The following is a 15,971-nucleotide window of genomic DNA, read 5'->3' as shown; positions in this document are numbered from 1 at the left end:
TTTTTCCCCGTGGGTGTCACTAAATTGGGCATGTGTTAACCATACTGCTCAAACTTGTCATACAAACAGGGTATAAGCTATGAACTTATCTAAAATTCATGAAATGTCAACAAATGACAGCAAGATATCTATTAGTATTATTTTTGTTTGAGTGCTCGAAAGGAATTGCGACAACAGTGGTGCTAAATAGGGAGAGAATTTTCCAGGTCACCCCAGGTTGACAAATTCTTCAAAGCTTACAATATGAACTTTAGGCAAAGGTTCAATTAAATTATTCAAATCATACTCAAGCTTGTTCTGCAAAACAGGCTTCCCTACTTCAGTGTGTCTTGGACTTGGGCGGTGATGGAAGTAACTGCAACACAGTAGAATCTTGTCAGCCTCCAAAATCGGTAAATCCAACCAAATTTTTCACAGAAACAATAGATGTAATACTGGTTTTCCTATTATTTCAGATGGCATCCATTAACACCAAAACAGGGTCCCTAGTAACTCATCGTTTTTATAGATTTAAAGAAGTTGAACTCGGGTTCTAGTATGTCCTACTTCATAACTTGAGCTAATTCACCAAGGTTAAAGTTTCAATATATGATTAACTATATCTGTAACTTATCTTTCATAAAATTACATGCTAGGTTGTATAACCTGTTAATGTCTTTGCTTTTTCATTAACCTTTAACTCTTCCTCAACAAAACTAGTGATTTCCCATATATACATTCACTGCTAACATCCAACAGTCCAGTGAACAAAAAAGGAGACGTCCAATACAAGACTGAAAACCTAGAATCGAGTACCTGGTAACAGGAGATGAGAGATGAAACAAATCCAAAGGCTCCTGTTACACGAGGAGTGACTTTCTTAGGTGCCAATTGAAGAAGCCCAACAGCTACCACTATATCCATCCCTGCTTTAACAAGAGCTATTGTCCTCTCATTTGATTTTAGGAGCTTGGCACGGTATTCCTCATTCTGCATGTGTAAGAGAGCACAACAAAGTTGGGAAGCACAGGAAAAAGAGGAAGGAGATTGATTATAAGCACTGAAGGGAAAACATATTAAACATACCTTGTATTTATCACTGTTCTTAAGATCCTTTTCCAACTTCTTCATTGATGCAGATAGCCTTCCAAGCTCCCCAAGCTGATTAAAGAATAGTACATGTCATTAAAATGTGGATATAACTAATGAAACATTTTAAGTTAAAAAAAATGTAAATAGAGACTCGTTCTCAAATTAATGAAGAGCCGCAAACCTCAACCAAGGTGGAACAGATTGAGGAACCCATCCAACAGAAAAGGGATATTCGTCCAATCAGCTCAGCTCGTTCTTTGTTCTGTAATAGGCAAAATCAGAATTTCTTCCATTTAACATTTGTTAACTGAGACAAACACATAAAATAAATAGCAAATTGAAGTGTATCGCATACCTTATAGATGCCTGATCTGCCAAACCAGACAATTTGATCCAGAAATAAGAAAGTTGACAACAGTGCATTCTTTGACTGAAACAAGTAACCTCCAAAGGGACATTAAATTGACAAAGTTGAGAGGGTAGAGAATTTCAAAGAAAAATACTGTAGGAAGTTTATCACACCTTTCCCAGAAGAACAAGCGGAAGGGGAGTTCCTTGAGGAACCGGGCTAATAAGACCATGCAAATCATTGACAAACTGCAAATCAACAGTGTATAACAACAATCAAGCCATAATGATGATAAAAAAGGGAAAAATATGTGAGAACATAAGTTTGATATCTGAGACCTTTTGTAGCACTAAGTATTTGTTTCATGTTATGCGAGATGAGTTCATGTTACTCTCATTCCTTTTAGAAACCCAAAAAATAGATTCTTTTTTTTAAGTAAAGGTACAAATTCAGAATGCTACTTTCACCCATCAAAAAAAAGGAAAAAGATTATCTAATAAATGAATAAGTTACCGTAATTGTTCATTATTGTACAACATAAAACCAATTTGTCATTGTTAATATTTAACATAGTGTGATAACCTTAAAAAGACGGAAAACTTTCCGAGCCAAACTGGTTGACTTGTCAACATTTTGGGCTGTGCCAGGCTGCCCATTACTCAAGAATTTCGAACCATATTGTATAGCCCTGCATATCTTATCCCTTGCTTCAGCCTTATTCAAATACAAAACTATAAGAGCAAGTTCTGCTCTACTTGCATCCAGCGTACTCATTTTTTATCCACAAGAAACCTGAAAAATCATGATGATTACTTTTCTATAAGAACTTACGGGTCAAATGTTAAAGCATGCATCAAAGGCGACATTATCAGCCAGTTTAAGCAAGCTACTAAAAGAGAAGAAGAGCTTCTACGTTCAAACAAAGTACCCATTGAAATTTGAAGTCATCAACTATTTGTGACCTCATTCAAACACTTTTTTTATCACTTCTTTTTTGAGGCAAGGCTATATGCTATATTTATGGCATAAAACCATGTGCGTGCATGTTGGTATGTGCTTTTTTCTGTGTGTGTGTATATATCATCATCATCATCATCATCATCAATATCTGTAAGATGCAACGAGAGTATATTGTTGCTTAATTAACCAAGGACATGGATGTGCTACATAAATCTGGAATTAGTAAATAGCATAAAAGCTGTCACTAACAACTTAAACTCAAACTGAAATATCCAGAAACACATTAAAATTTTGTTTGAACTCATTCACTGGACTCTCTAAAATATTAAGTACTCCAAAGCATCAAACTTTTTAGCTTGATCAAATAATAAGCAATATCAAACAAAGCAGAGTCTAGTACCTATGGTTTAGCTTAGTTTTACAGTTCTTTCCATACAATAAAACGCAGAGCTATGAATTTTAATACCCGGAATTTAATTTCCGTTCCCTAACTTTCTTTCCTCTACTTTCTTATAAACCAAACAGACCACACCACCAAGACCCTAAAAAGAAAAAGGGTATAAATTCCCAAATGAATCAAATCATAAAACCTCAAATCACCCAGACTGAGAAACCCTATAAAAACAAACAAATCAAACGAGACGATAACAAACATATGAAAAAACATAAACTAAATTAAAACAACAAATACCCATAAACAAAAATCTCATACAGGTATCAACTAAAGCCATAAGACCGACAACAACAACAGCAGCAACGTACAATCAAGATAAAAGCAAAGCTTGTTCCTCTTACAGCTCAAAACACATAAGAGCATCAATCAAACAACCAGGCTTTTGGTCAATTCAATAAGCACCCACACACCAGGAAAAGAAAGAGAGAAAGAGAATAGTACCGAAGAAAGTGCCCGATGATTTGGTCTCGAAATCCACAAACCTTTTCTCCGTTCCTTTAATAAAAATCCCTTTTTTATTTTTGTTTTTTTGGGCAAGATTAGAGTTTCTGGGTCCAAGGCTCTCCCCAGCGTCAGCTCAATGTGTCGTTTTTTCGTTTCTCTATCTCTACGTGTGATAAAGCCTTGTTTGGTCCACTCTTTCCCAAAACAAACGAACAAAAAACAAACCCTCATTTCACAACTGGATTTTCCTTCCTCCTAATTTTGAGTTTTGGGATAATTTCCAAACAAGTCATCAAAGTTTACGGGTAAATACAAATAAAGCCCTCGTTTTTTTTATAAAATAGAATTAAGGTTACAAGCTTTTATTTTGTCATATCAAAGACCTTGACATCACGAAATATTTTGTATCTCGTTAAGATTTTCTCGATTGGTCAATTTACATTATAAAAAATTTTCACTTGAATATATCTTAGTATATTATAAATTTATTAGATGATAAATATTTGAGAAAATGTTATTTTCATAATCCTAGAAATAATCTTTATTCATTCATTTGCAGATTTAATGGATGTAATTATAATGAAATAAAAGATTATAGTTTTAATTTCATGCAAGAAGAGACCGAGGGCTTAATTGCATTTTTATTAAAGTGTGAGGGCTTATTTGGATACTAGCCATACAATCCGGGATTCTTGGTATGAGTGAAGAGTACCTTAGAAAAAACCTTGGCAAAGCGGTTGCTTAACACGCATCTGAAGAAGACTCTGCTTGAGGCTTATCCACATCCCCTCTATCGTTGAAATTGCTGACTTCTTTCCACGGTCTAACCTTTTGTTTGGATACGTGGACAAGGAACCCCATTTGAAGCATGCTTATATTAGCAGTCGTCATACAATTTAAACATTTTGAAAGAATAATTCTTTATTTTCGATTCATACTTGTCGATAATTTGTGGGGTATCAATATCCAGATTGAAGATCATTTTCTCAGTCGATTTCAGCAAGCATTTTAAGGGTAATTTGAGTGGAAATTTTTGCAGAGAATTAAAAATGCTTGGTAGTTGTAGTTGTGGGGTAGCTGTCGTCTCCAGAAATGGAGGTTGGTTGCATTGACATACGATGTTGAATCACATTCATTCGATGGCATTGCACTAGCATGCCATGTTTGAAGCCATTCATTTGATGGGTTTGATGCTGACGGATGCATCCACCATTAATGGTGGGGTTTAGAAACTTTTGGTGCTTTAACTGCTCTCATATAACAAACCATATCTTCAATTCTGTCCGGCTACTTTTCCCAGTCTTCTTTGCAGTTTCTGTAGATAGCATTGTGGTCAGCATTTGACCTACCGTCTTCTGCTTATGTTTTCTTTTTCTTAGTGGGGAATTAGAGATGGGGCTGTTAGCACTTAGCAGGGATCCTTAATTTTTGTTTGGTTGCTGAGAAGATGAAAGGAAAATAAGATAATCATGATGCTTAGAACAAGAAAATTTTCTGGTATTAAATGTTCAACCGAGTTATAGAAATCCCCCATGGCCTCCAGCATGCAGGTCTGAACATTGTTTTAGCTTCAATTACTCTGCAGACACCAAGGAAAACAAGATATTGGTCATACAAAGAGTGAGAGTAAGATCTGTCTCGACAATAAATAAAGAACCCTGGATGGAATCGAATCCAAAAAGCTTGCCTTGAGTTAGAAGCAAGGGCAAGGGGGGGAGTACGAAAGCAAAGCATTATAAGCCACAGAATATTTGTGAACCATATGACAATGTCTGACTAATGATAACATGCATATGCCATTCCATCCACGGTCATGCACAGGGCAAGTATTACACATACCTGCTTATCAGATCTCCATAAACCACGAAGAAAGCAGAACTTAAAAAGATCAGAAAACCTCAACAGAATTTATGATATCATAGCTATGTCTGCAAAAGAATCACCAGCGACTGAAAAGTAAAGATCCAAGAGATAGATCGAATGAGAAATGCAGGGGAATCTTATAGTTTAATAAATAACAAAGCATTGACAGCATGGATTAGGAGCGCTTGAGCGCCTTGTTTGCATATCATTAGCTAATTTGTTTCATACAGACAATGAAACATAGATCATGCAAGAAGGGGAGAAAAACAAAAAAGGAAAGGAAAATTTTATTATACAGAATGAGAGATTTTCATTTCTTCCCCTACTTCCGGCTGAACAAACTTCTAAGCTTTCCTCTTTCCAACCTCTCGAGTAGCTTCTTCACACCAGGGATCTCCATCTCCGAAAGCTTCTTGAGATACCCAATTGCTCCATATGATATCATAAGCTTCTTGCATTTCTTACTTGAAGAGAGAGTTGCAAGGCAGGAAACTGCATACTTCTTTGCAGTATTTTGGGGACTTGGATCAAGCAGCTGGACCAGATTTGGCACGCTTTTATCGTCTTTTTTGACTTCTCTGCAATTCTGAGAAACAGTTATCAAGCTCGAAAGGGCTTGAGCAGCTACCTCTCTAGCACTGTTTGATTTCGCCTCAAGCATTCTAATAAGAAGAGCAACGCACCCAGCTTCACCGACCATTTTTTTCATTTCACTTGAGCTGCAAACTCGACAGATGGCTGATGCAGCAGCTTGTTGTGCACCCAGCGATCCAGATTTAAGCACGTGAACTAATCGAGGGAGGAAACCAAGTGACATCAGAACTTCCATAGAAACTGAGCCAACCAAATTCCTCAAGGCTCCAACTGCAGATTCTTGGGGCAGAGGACCATCAAGGTATACCAAAAGACTCCGAATTCCACCTTCTGAGATAACAGACCTTCTCAAATTCTCATTGCTGGCCGTGAGATTCTGCAAGCACTCCGCAGCATATTCTTTGGAACCCAACAAAATTCCACAATCGAGGAGATTGATCATGACCTTTATAATTCCTTCCTCTGCTAGTATTTGTCGAACCTCAGGGACAGCTGATATATTTTTTAATGTACAAGCAGCTGCAGCCTGTGAAACAGAGTCTCCAGTTCGGCAGATCTCAGTTAGTGGTCGAACCCCACCATGCCCGACAATTGCTCGGGCTGTTTCAGCAGTCATTGATAATCTCTGCAGCGAAATTGTGGCCTTCTCTTTACCAACTGTGCTGCCTGATTCAACAAGCCTTATGAGAGGTGGCAAAACACCTTCCGATACAAGCCAGCTCTCACAACTCCCAGATTCTGCAAGTGAGCAGATTACAGTTACAGTCTTTTCCCGAATACGAGGAGAAGTTGCTGTTAATAACTGGACTAAAGCAGCAATGTTACTCCGCCCCATAACTGACAACACACTCTTTTCATCCTCCTTCATGACCTCGACAAGGCTGTCAAGCGCTTTGTGCTTTGCTTCCAAGTGCCCAATCTGTAGCCGTGCAAGCAGTTCCTTTAGATGGCCATGTGCTGCAGTCTCAGATTCTGATGAAGAGCCAACAACAGATAAAGGCAAAGTAGCTTCGCCAAGTACACCAGTCTTTATCAGAAGTCCACAATCCCGTAAATTTAGATCCAATTTCCCTGATAACGCATCAAGATCACTTTGCATCTTAAGCTTCCCCTCATACTTCTCCTTTAGACATAAATCTGCCAATTTAATTGCTTCCTTCAATGTCTTCGAGACAGCCTGCAATTGCTCCTTACAGAGTGCATTTTTGCAGAAGCAAGGATGGCTTGACAAGTCTGACAAGCGTGAAGGGATCTGCTCCAATTTGGATATTATCATCTTCCACCTACCAGGGAACCCCTTCACCTCCCTTGCCTTAACAAGTGCCATGGGAACAAGCTCTTGTGCATGCGGTAAACATTCCTCAGCTGACCGAGTATCAGCCAAAACCCCATTTCCAATATCTTCTCCCATGATTCAGATATGAGTTTTGATCAAAACGATCACTAGAGCTGTATCAAGTGAAATTCATAGAAACCCAAACCTTCAGTAACGAGCCAGATGAGAGAAAAGGATAATTAATATGGAAGAAAGGACATTTTGATAGAAAATAGAAAAGCAGTGGAGCAGTTGTAATCATCAAACATTTAATTTATAAGTTAATAATACAATTAAACAAAACAGAAAATAAAAAACAAATAGACTATCATCAAAGAGTTTCGAGAATCTTGTGTGATCACACAAAGCTTGTTTACTGAAAACAAGACCCGACCAACAAAATTGAACTACCTAAAGATGCCCCACGAGTCCTTGCCTTTGCTTTATCAAGTGATCATTAAATGCCACCTAAAATTTATGATCTTAAAAGTAAAACACATGTAGCATCAACATGTATTAAAACTCTTTAAAATATAGTTGATGATAATGAACGAAGTTACTTTTCAACTACTAAACAATTGCCATCTAATCAAGAAGCCGTCGATGACTACTTTCGAAATACCAGAATACCCTTTTGAAAACCAAGGGAAAAAGCATTCTGCAAGGCTGTGATTCGAGGGGTATAGTGGTAAGTGGATGGAAAAATAAAAAAAGATGAAAACGAACTTTACTTTTTAACCAGGAAAATCGTGGTATCAGATTTTGGTAGAGATCAGTGATATCTTGCTTGATCTAAAGCGAAAGGTCAAGCATTTTCCTGGCAATGAAGGCAAAAATTAGATTCCTAAGCTGCATTACCAATTTTAACCCCACAAATCGAGTTATCCGGTAATGGTATGAGCCAGAGAAGAAACTTCCCTTTGAAGAGAAGATACGAGTCCCTATCCAAAGCTGTATATTTAGAGTGTATTTAAATTATCCAAGATGGAGCAACCCCACTAACAACATGCATTTAAGAAAATTCAAAGCAATAAATTCCAAAAGAAATACCTCAAATTGCTTTGACTTTCCTTGAAATTCACAGCACTCTAGCATTTACAGCCACCCAATAGTCCCGACTATCTTCTGCGTGAGGCTACGAGCACAAGAAAAAACAGTAAGAAAACATTCATGTCCACTCAGAAAGATCAATATCAGAGATATGAGAATCCGGATGGGAGAAAGCAAAAAGGAGAGAAAGATGAATAATTGAATCAAATAAAGGGAAAAGAACAAAAACAAAAACCACTTTTTTTTTGCCTTTTATCAGGGTGGTGATCAAAGAAAGCAAGCTAAAACAACTTCATGGACCATTAGACCAACCTTTAAGACTCAGGTACTACAGAACTTGTCCCTTTTTCTCCAGCAAGCAACCGAATGTAGCTTAATCCTCAAACTTCTCCTTTCTCTTTCTCTTTCTCTCTCAATTCCAACCCAGAAAAATGCTTCTAAGAATCACCAACCCACCACAACTTTCAAAAAGAAAGAAAGAAACAAACTGTTTTCCTTAGTCTAAATTGGAAACCTGCAAGGTAGTGATACTTCCAAAATCAGCAATCGGGTTTCTTTATAAGAATCAGAAATACCCAGAACCCATTTGTTGTTTCCTAATGAAGGATCTTGAACTATGAAGACAAGCACCAGCTCAAGTTTGAAAAACCCAAATGATAGAAAGGACCCAGATTCTTTAAAGTATTGGAGATTTAAAAAAAAAAAAAACCAGAAACAGACAAAGATAAAATAATTACACTACAGCAACGATCACAATCAGATTCAAAAATCAAACCTTCTTCAAAATCTCTCTCTCTCTCTCTCTCTCTACCATATAGAGGACGCTGTGTCAGGGTCTTTCAGATTTCTTCTCTCTGCTGAAAAATCGCAATACAATATTTCCTTTAACTCTTTGCCAGTGCCCAGTGGGCTTCCTAAAGAGAAAGACAAGAGTGTGTTTACCAGACAGAAGTGGCTAAATGTCGAGCAACTTTGGGGGATTTGTACGGTTATGATTCTGTTTTAGGACAGAGGATTCGACCGTTGGGATTGGGTGATAAAAATTTTGAATACGGTTTTTCCTTTTTCGCTTTTTTTTTTTACGTTACGATGGTGCCGACGTGGAGGTTTTTGCCACGTGGATGTGGGCACGGTTGAGGACGTTTTTTGAAAAAAAAGTAAGCCTATGGTTGATATTGATGGCACGTGTATTAAGACAGGTTATAGGGAAGTGTGGAGTTTGGTTTTAATAAACGCACTTGGTTTTTGGATAAATTTTCGAATCTGCCACTTCGATTTTGTATACTTAATTTGTACCTTGGAATATTTTTTTAATTTTTTCCAAATTAAAAAAAAAAATTTGATTAAATAGTATAATAATATCAGCCATATTCATTTTTATTCTTGTTCTTGATGGAGATTCAAATTTTGAATTTGATGGTGAAAGAGTGGTAACAATGTTTGTTGGGATCTTCAAATAATATCAAGTTGTAATCCTTTATAAGAAATCTTCCAATCATCTTCTAAATCTCATTACAATTATATTATTTAATCCATATCAAATGATTAAAATTTAAAATTGGCATATGAATGTGTACTTTGCATGATAGACGATAAATATGAAAGCTTATGTAAGCTTTTACATCTTAACAAAATCAAATTCATCTGTGAATTATAAATATGACTACATCTAAACTTGTTATTTAATAAGAAATATATATGTATTTTATTTATTTAAGGGGTTAAATTTAAAGTTTTCTTTACATAATTATATTTTTAAAAATATTCATAGAAATGAAATCGGTATAAGTATTAAAAAAAGAAAAAAATGTGAATAACTTATGGAAAAGAAACTCAAAAAAGGTTTTTTAGCTTTATTTTTTAACTCAACTTTGAGTTAATTACTAATATGTTATTTTTTAAGTTATTAGTAATATTATAATAATGATATAAATTTGATACTCGATTAATTCTACATGTTACTTTTAAATGTGTAAAAGTAAAAATTCAAATATTATTCAAAATCAATATTTTTTATATTTTTAACAGTTAAATTTTTATTAATAAAGTGATAATATTTAATTTACTGATAATATATGAAATTTTAGTAATATTTGGTCATAAAATTATCAAAAAAATGAAAACATAAAGGTTATGATAACATAAAAAGGTTAAAGAGCAAATATTGTAAAACTTAGAGCTTATTCAATAGAATGGTATGTTGCTTTCCTAGGATGCTTAAAAGTGCAACAGTTAACACAGCACCGTTAAATCAACCACACTAAACCTTTTACCAATAAAAATATAAAGAAAAAGAAAAAGAGCCCCACAAAACGAGAGCAGCCTTTTGAGTCTGAGAAGAGAGAAGCAAAAGCGAGGCCATCAAGACGCGTGGGGAATATGAGCGTCGGCGTGGCCAGAATACGATGCTCTACTCTGTCGGCTATACTCAACTATTTACTTTTTGGTTTTTTTTTTTTAATTTTTCTGATTTTCAATTTTGGATAGGCCCACTTCTCCCTCTGTCTCTTTCTTACACCAACCATGTCCTGTCTTAAAATACAAACCTGTGTAGTTCCCCTTCCCCGTTGAAATTTGCTCCTGGTTTACACATCACAACACAGCTTCGATGCATCACAACACAGCTTTGATGCTTTGCTGTGAGTCAAGAGATGTTGACTCTCATTGAAGAATTTTGTCCTTGAATTGACAAAGAGGGTAGGGAACTAGGGTTCTGTTCCTAGTAAACATTGAGCAATCTGTTTCCAAACAAATTTCTCTTGGGAGGGACCTGATCGATGGGGTACTCTTTTTAAGTTGGAAGCATACCAACTAGATCATGAACCGACCATATCCCAAGAATCAGCCTGGAAGCGGGTGGTTGGCCTTCAATCCCATGTGCTTTGAATCAAGGTGTAAGACCAGGCCCCCTCATCTCCAACCTCTCTTTAAAGATAATACAGATAAATAATTACTTTCGATTTTCTTTACCATCACAAATCAAAAGAAATATAGTAAATTGATAATAAGTGAAGAAATATAGTCTTAATTTAATTTGCTCTGCAAAGATGGCATGGGCTATGACAAAGTGTACATATTCATGTTAAGATGTTGAGCAAAACCCAACCACTGGCATAGGAAACTGCAAAAGAAAGAGGGTGCTCCACAATTCCATAAGAGCAGCCTTTTTAGCTTTTCAATAAAAGGTATATGAAATAATAATAATTCCCTTTTGGTCGTAACTAATAATACTATAATCATTCGTCTTTTAACTTAGGATATGCAATTTCCCAAGAGCCCACATTTAACCTTGCTGGCGAGATTAGTATTAATCGAAAACAGTAAACCAACAAGCCCAAACTTTGCAGTCTCCCAGCATTTGGTAACTCAAATTAATCTGTTACTTAACCAAATGTTGTTTGAATTATTTTGAGAGTCGAATATTTTACGTTTTATTTCGTTGATATTTTTATTATTTATATTTTGTTTAAGATATTAATCAAATCGACTCATTATTTCAAATCAAAATTCAATTTATTATATGTAAAGCTTGCGACTGAAAAAATTAAAACATTATAAATCTTTTAATAATTTCATCCGATTCATCATCAGATTAAGGGTTTCTACGCCGATTTCATAAGTACGTACCTTTGTTAGGTTGCTTTTATCAAGTTCTTAACATGATGAGTTTTGTTTAGGGTACTTAATAACTTCTGTACTTTGCCCATCAGCTTTCTTCAATTATGCATTGACATAGCCAGCACTATGAAGAGGGTCCAAACATTAAAGAATGATTAATACTATAATGATTTCCATTTGCATTTAAACTAGTAATGTTGATAGAATTGCCATTTAGGCATTTAGCCCCAACCCTTTCCAAATCAATGCCTAGTGTTACCATTTTATAAACAAAGGATTGCTCTTCTCCAATCATATTTATATGTATATGTAATTTTTGTGCTCACCAATTTAAATCCGAAATTTCCCTTGGACAAGAGATAAAAAAATATTTCTTACTTTGAATCTCACCTTATTGAAACGTTTAAAAAATTTATAATTAATTAATACATGAGGTTTTGATAATCACAGACTAATGAAATAGTATGTTTGCTTTCAAATTAATTGACCACTTAGGAGAAATGAAATTTGTGTTTTCCATCTTGGTAATGATCTGATCTCTTCATCCTTCCACCTCATATACAAAGAAATTTCTACCAGATAACTACAAACTGTATCAGTCCAATGACCAAACTTAATGATTGACAAGCCGTTTTTTAGCTTAGGGGATTAACCCTGATTAAGATTGACAGAGCCCAAGTGGCAGCGAGAACAGAAATGACTGTCTTCATTTTGTCCTTTATGTTGTTTTTTTATGCTTTTGATTCAAATTGTTCCCTCTTGCTCGCTAAGCCTAGCACAATTTTTACTCTGGAAAGTCTGGCATTCATTCATGCTGCTTCTAGTATTTTACATCCTGCAACTAGCCAGTGATGATTGATCATTATGAATGCTGTTGAGCCCACACCATTGCAGGACCACCCAACTGCTTCCCTCTTCTGTCTTGGTGTACCATGCAATCAAAACAAGAGGAAATTTTCCTCCTGGAAAACCCCAAAGTTATGAATTTGTACTGTAGCGGCAACTCGGATTAATAAAGTAAGGAGTTAGCTAGCTCATTAATGCATCAAATTAGAAAAATATTCTTTCACTTTCATCAGATAGTATTTTCCAAGAGGAGACGAGAATGAGAAAAAGAGCTTCTGTGCCTTTTTAGCTATCACTGAGTCATCATATGCATTGAAATCAAACTCAGGCAGAAGCAAAACATAAATAGGATCCTGTTTCACCCTTGCTGGTAATTGGGTATATGACTGAGCCTCGCTTTTCCACATACCAGGATATGGGTATAGCCAAAGCTCACGTGACAATGCATACCTAAGTTCCTTAACATCCAACGTGAATTTTTTGTTTGTTCTTGCCAAATCCCCCCATGGTCAACGTGTGTACATGAACATTATTAGCTATGCTCAGTAAAAACATAAGACAGAAAAGTACTACTGCAAACTGGGATTTATTCTGAGAGGTCGGTATGCTTATGATTGCTTTTTGGACTAGCTAGCTAGTTACAGTGCCATTTGACAATTACAGGCTTCTCTTGGCTTAGCCTCTTTTGGTCTAGTTACGCCAAACTGTAACCTCTCTCTTTGTCCATATGTAGTCTATACATGCAAGCTTTAATTAAGGAACTTATCTTCTATATCACTCCAAACAGCAATAAGCTATAATTATGGTAAGCTTCTGATGTTTTTTGTCTCAGAAAGCTTAATTCATATATGGGTATATCACATGCTATGTAATTAACCAACTGCTTCATATATATGCCCTTATGCCCTTAATTGTCTGTATTGTAGGTGGACCCACTAAAAGTTGGGGGAACCACCACCGAAGAAGAGACCTTGAGCCTCTTACTCCTTGAACCACCATCAGCAGCACTAATTATTCTTGGACTAATCTCTGGGCTATCCATCCATCCCCTCATTTGGTCTGCAAAGCCTTGGTCACCAAAACTCACTTCTCCAATATCTGACCCATCTGAATCGAACCCATGTTGCCGAAACCCAACCCATTCATTGCTACAATCTGAAACGCTGGAGCTGTCCCAATTAGAGGAAGGGGGCTCATCTGCCGCAGGGGGCACAATGATGCTTGGTTGCACCACTTTTTCAATATTCTTCATATCAACTGGTGGGTTCTGGTATTGGTAGTTTCTAAAGTGGAATATGCTGGCGAAAGTGAAGTGGTCACTCACTCTACATTTTGTTGACTTGTTTTCCGTCGTCCTAGCCATGATACTCTGCAGGTTCTTGCTCAATTTAGCCTTCAATGAAGAGAAGCTAAGTCCATGCCGCTCATCAGATTGGGAGACAAACCCTCCATTAGAAGGAGAAGAACCTGATTGGCTCGAATTGTGATTAACCGATGCAAAGTTGGTTCTAGCATTTTCCCCGCGTAAAGCACGAGCTGCTTCATCGTAAGCTCTAGCAGCTTCCTCAGGAGTATCATATGTCCCTAGCCACAGCCTCACACGTTGAGATGAGTCCTTGATTTCTGCCACCCATCTTCCCGATGGTCTTTGCCTGACACCAACAAACCTTCGAACCATTGGTTTGGTTGGTTGAGCCATGGTGTTGGCGGTGGTGGTGATGACAGTAGTGGTGGCCTTGGCGGTTTCAGATCCTGCCATTAACACCCAAAGTTGCAGAAAAAAAAATTCTAATTGTTTAGCTGAGAATTGGCCTTCTTTGATTCAGTGGAAGACTAGTTAATTGCATGTGGAATGGATTGTAGTCACCTTGCCACTATATATATCAGCTGGCTCCAAAGTGTAGTGAAATCAGCGTAAAGTATATGCCCATCTCTATTATCTGCTTGTTCTTTTCCTATTCCATATTTTTAATCTTCAAACTGCCCTCCATGACGTGCTTGCAAATTGCCTTCAGCTTCGCTCCAAGGTGCCAAGCCTCAACTTGCCAAAATTCCATGTACGGCACAAACAATTAGTTACTATATACTATAAAATCAATTAAATTTATTCCCTAACATAAACAAGTTGCAAGTTTTTGCCACGTTATTAATCAAAACATATCATAAACTATTAAAATTTACAGAGCTTTGTTAGTTATCCAAAACATATGAACTAGAGTATTTTACTCAATAATTAGTGTCCGTTTAATTTCTTTTGTTTAAAGAATTTAATCCGAATAAAAATATTTATAGGTGAGATTATGTAAGCCGTGAGTGGATGGAATTAAAGCTGACGTAAAGCGGCTTAAGGATGGAAAATTACAGAGAGAAGGTGACAAACAAAGAGGCGGTCGGATTTTGGAAGCTTGTAAATGAAGAACGGATGAGGAAAGTTGGATATCTGAATTTTAAAATCCGGCGGGAAATTAAGTTGGTTTAATTAAATAGTGACGTGGAGGTTACCGTTGGCTTTTAGCACTTGTTGATAGAATGATTTGTGGGCTCCCCCACGGGGCTCCGTACCGTGTCCTTTGTGTTGGTTGCATTTCCCTAGCCGAATTCCCCACGCCTTTTGACCTAAATCATGACCCTTTTGCTTAAACCATAATTAATCCGATAATCTTCGTCTTAATCTGCCAACCCATGGCCATTGGATTCAGGCTATAGTCATATGCAGGTGCGGCCTTAGATTCCCCTAACTCCATTCCTCGAATGAAGGAAGTGGCGAGTTTTGTCTGTTACTGTGTGGATTTTGCACATCATGACACATGTGGAATGACACGTGGCATGTTCCACGTGTCTCTCTCTCTCTCGGCCAATGGGAATTCGAGGTTTGCTTACTTGCTAATTAAGAGGTGTTGACAATCATAGTTCTAAAAACCCTTCTCCCTTATTTGATGTATGATTACCATATTTTGTTTTATTTTTTAGCTTATAATCCATGGAATCTGAGGTTAAAATATGGTTTAATAGTGTTAAAAAATTGTTTAATTGAAAAATAATCTTTGTCCATTATTTAACGTTGGTTAGCAAAATTAAAATTTGAATACCTCTGGGTGATATCAATATATCCTATCTCAATTAACAAAAAACAAGTCAAAGTAATTTTATTCTTATTAGATTTTACACATATTAATATATCCAAGTATTTTTTAAAATTAATTTAACTAATTTTGGGGTATACCCTAATTGTCACTACTTTTATTTATTTATTTCTTTATATGGGATTAATTGGCGGTTGTGCATAATCTATTTCCCCATGGTTAATCAGAAAGGAACATGGAAGCTGCTTCCAATCCGATGCTTCAATTGTAACGACAACGTTGACATAGAATAATTCAGTGATTGGCTTTTCTTTCTTGAAGAAC

The 15,971-nt window shown here is 36.4% G+C and overlaps 3 protein-coding genes across 5 annotated transcripts; all 3 read right to left on the bottom strand.

Moving 5' to 3' along the window:
- Positions 1-73: 73 nt before the first annotated feature.
- Positions 74-3,479, bottom strand: PEX11C (peroxin 11c). 2 transcript variants are annotated; one of them, XM_021424327.2, is made up of 8 exons: positions 3,276-3,479; positions 2,003-2,212; positions 1,594-1,668; positions 1,427-1,501; positions 1,253-1,333; positions 1,066-1,140; positions 796-969; positions 74-355 (listed from the first exon to the last, which is right to left on the bottom strand). In XM_021424327.2, exons 2-8 carry the CDS (start codon positions 2,192-2,194, stop codon positions 320-322), a joined length of 708 nt encoding a protein of 235 aa, XP_021280002.1. In that variant the 5' UTR covers positions 2,195-2,212; positions 3,276-3,479; the 3' UTR covers positions 74-319. The 2 variants fall into 2 exon arrangements, with proteins under 2 accessions (XP_021280002.1, XP_021280003.1); XM_021424328.2 differs by lacking the exon at positions 3,276-3,479 and adding an exon at positions 3,176-3,200.
- A 1,771-nt stretch (positions 3,480-5,250) lies between these two features.
- LOC110414363 (ARM repeat superfamily protein) lies at positions 5,251-9,028 on the bottom strand. Of its 2 annotated transcripts, XM_021425501.1 has the most exons (4): positions 8,876-9,028; positions 8,413-8,614; positions 8,101-8,185; positions 5,251-7,184 (listed from the first exon to the last, which is right to left on the bottom strand). In XM_021425501.1, the coding sequence occupies exon 4, from the start codon at positions 7,144-7,146 to the stop codon at positions 5,464-5,466; it is 1,683 nt and encodes a 560-aa protein (XP_021281176.1). In that variant the 5' UTR covers positions 7,147-7,184; positions 8,101-8,185; positions 8,413-8,614; positions 8,876-9,028; the 3' UTR covers positions 5,251-5,463. The 2 variants fall into 2 exon arrangements, with proteins under 2 accessions (XP_021281176.1, XP_021281177.1); XM_021425502.1 differs by lacking the exon at positions 8,413-8,614 and having other exon boundaries at positions 8,876-9,023.
- Positions 9,029-13,471: 4,443 nt separating this feature from the next.
- On the bottom strand, positions 13,472-14,323 carry LOC110414477 (uncharacterized). The gene has a single exon (XM_021425687.1). It carries the CDS (start codon positions 14,321-14,323, stop codon positions 13,472-13,474), a length of 852 nt encoding a protein of 283 aa, XP_021281362.1.
- Positions 14,324-15,971: the final 1,648 nt, after the last annotated feature.

Source organism: Theobroma umbraticum, unplaced genomic scaffold (genome assembly GCF_002168275.2).
Source record: "Theobroma umbraticum cultivar Fairchild unplaced genomic scaffold, ASM216827v3 scaffold_4.1, whole genome shotgun sequence".
In the NCBI taxonomy this organism is placed as follows: domain Eukaryota; kingdom Viridiplantae; phylum Streptophyta; class Magnoliopsida; order Malvales; family Malvaceae; genus Theobroma; species Theobroma umbraticum.
Note: the sequence above shows the minus strand (reverse complement) of the source record. Positions and strands in the feature narration are given on the sequence as shown.

Bases quoted from the DNA above. Each gene is read 5' to 3' on its own strand.
- PEX11C (XM_021424327.2), bottom strand. From the start codon at position 2,194: ATGAGTACGCTGGATGCAAGTAGAGCAGAACTTGCTCTTATAGTTTTG. The intron at 1,669-2,002 runs GTTATCACACTA...GTTGATTTGCAG, and splicing joins AAGTTTTCCGTCTTTTTAAG to TTTGTCAATGATTTGCATGG. The intron at 1,334-1,426 runs GTATGCGATACA...TGCCTATTACAG, and splicing joins GCAGATCAGGCATCTATAAG to AACAAAGAACGAGCTGAGCT.
- LOC110414363 (XM_021425501.1), bottom strand. From the start codon at position 7,146: ATGGGAGAAGATATTGGAAATGGGGTTTTGGCTGATACTCGGTCAGCT.
- LOC110414477 (XM_021425687.1), bottom strand. From the start codon at position 14,323: ATGGCAGGATCTGAAACCGCCAAGGCCACCACTACTGTCATCACCACC.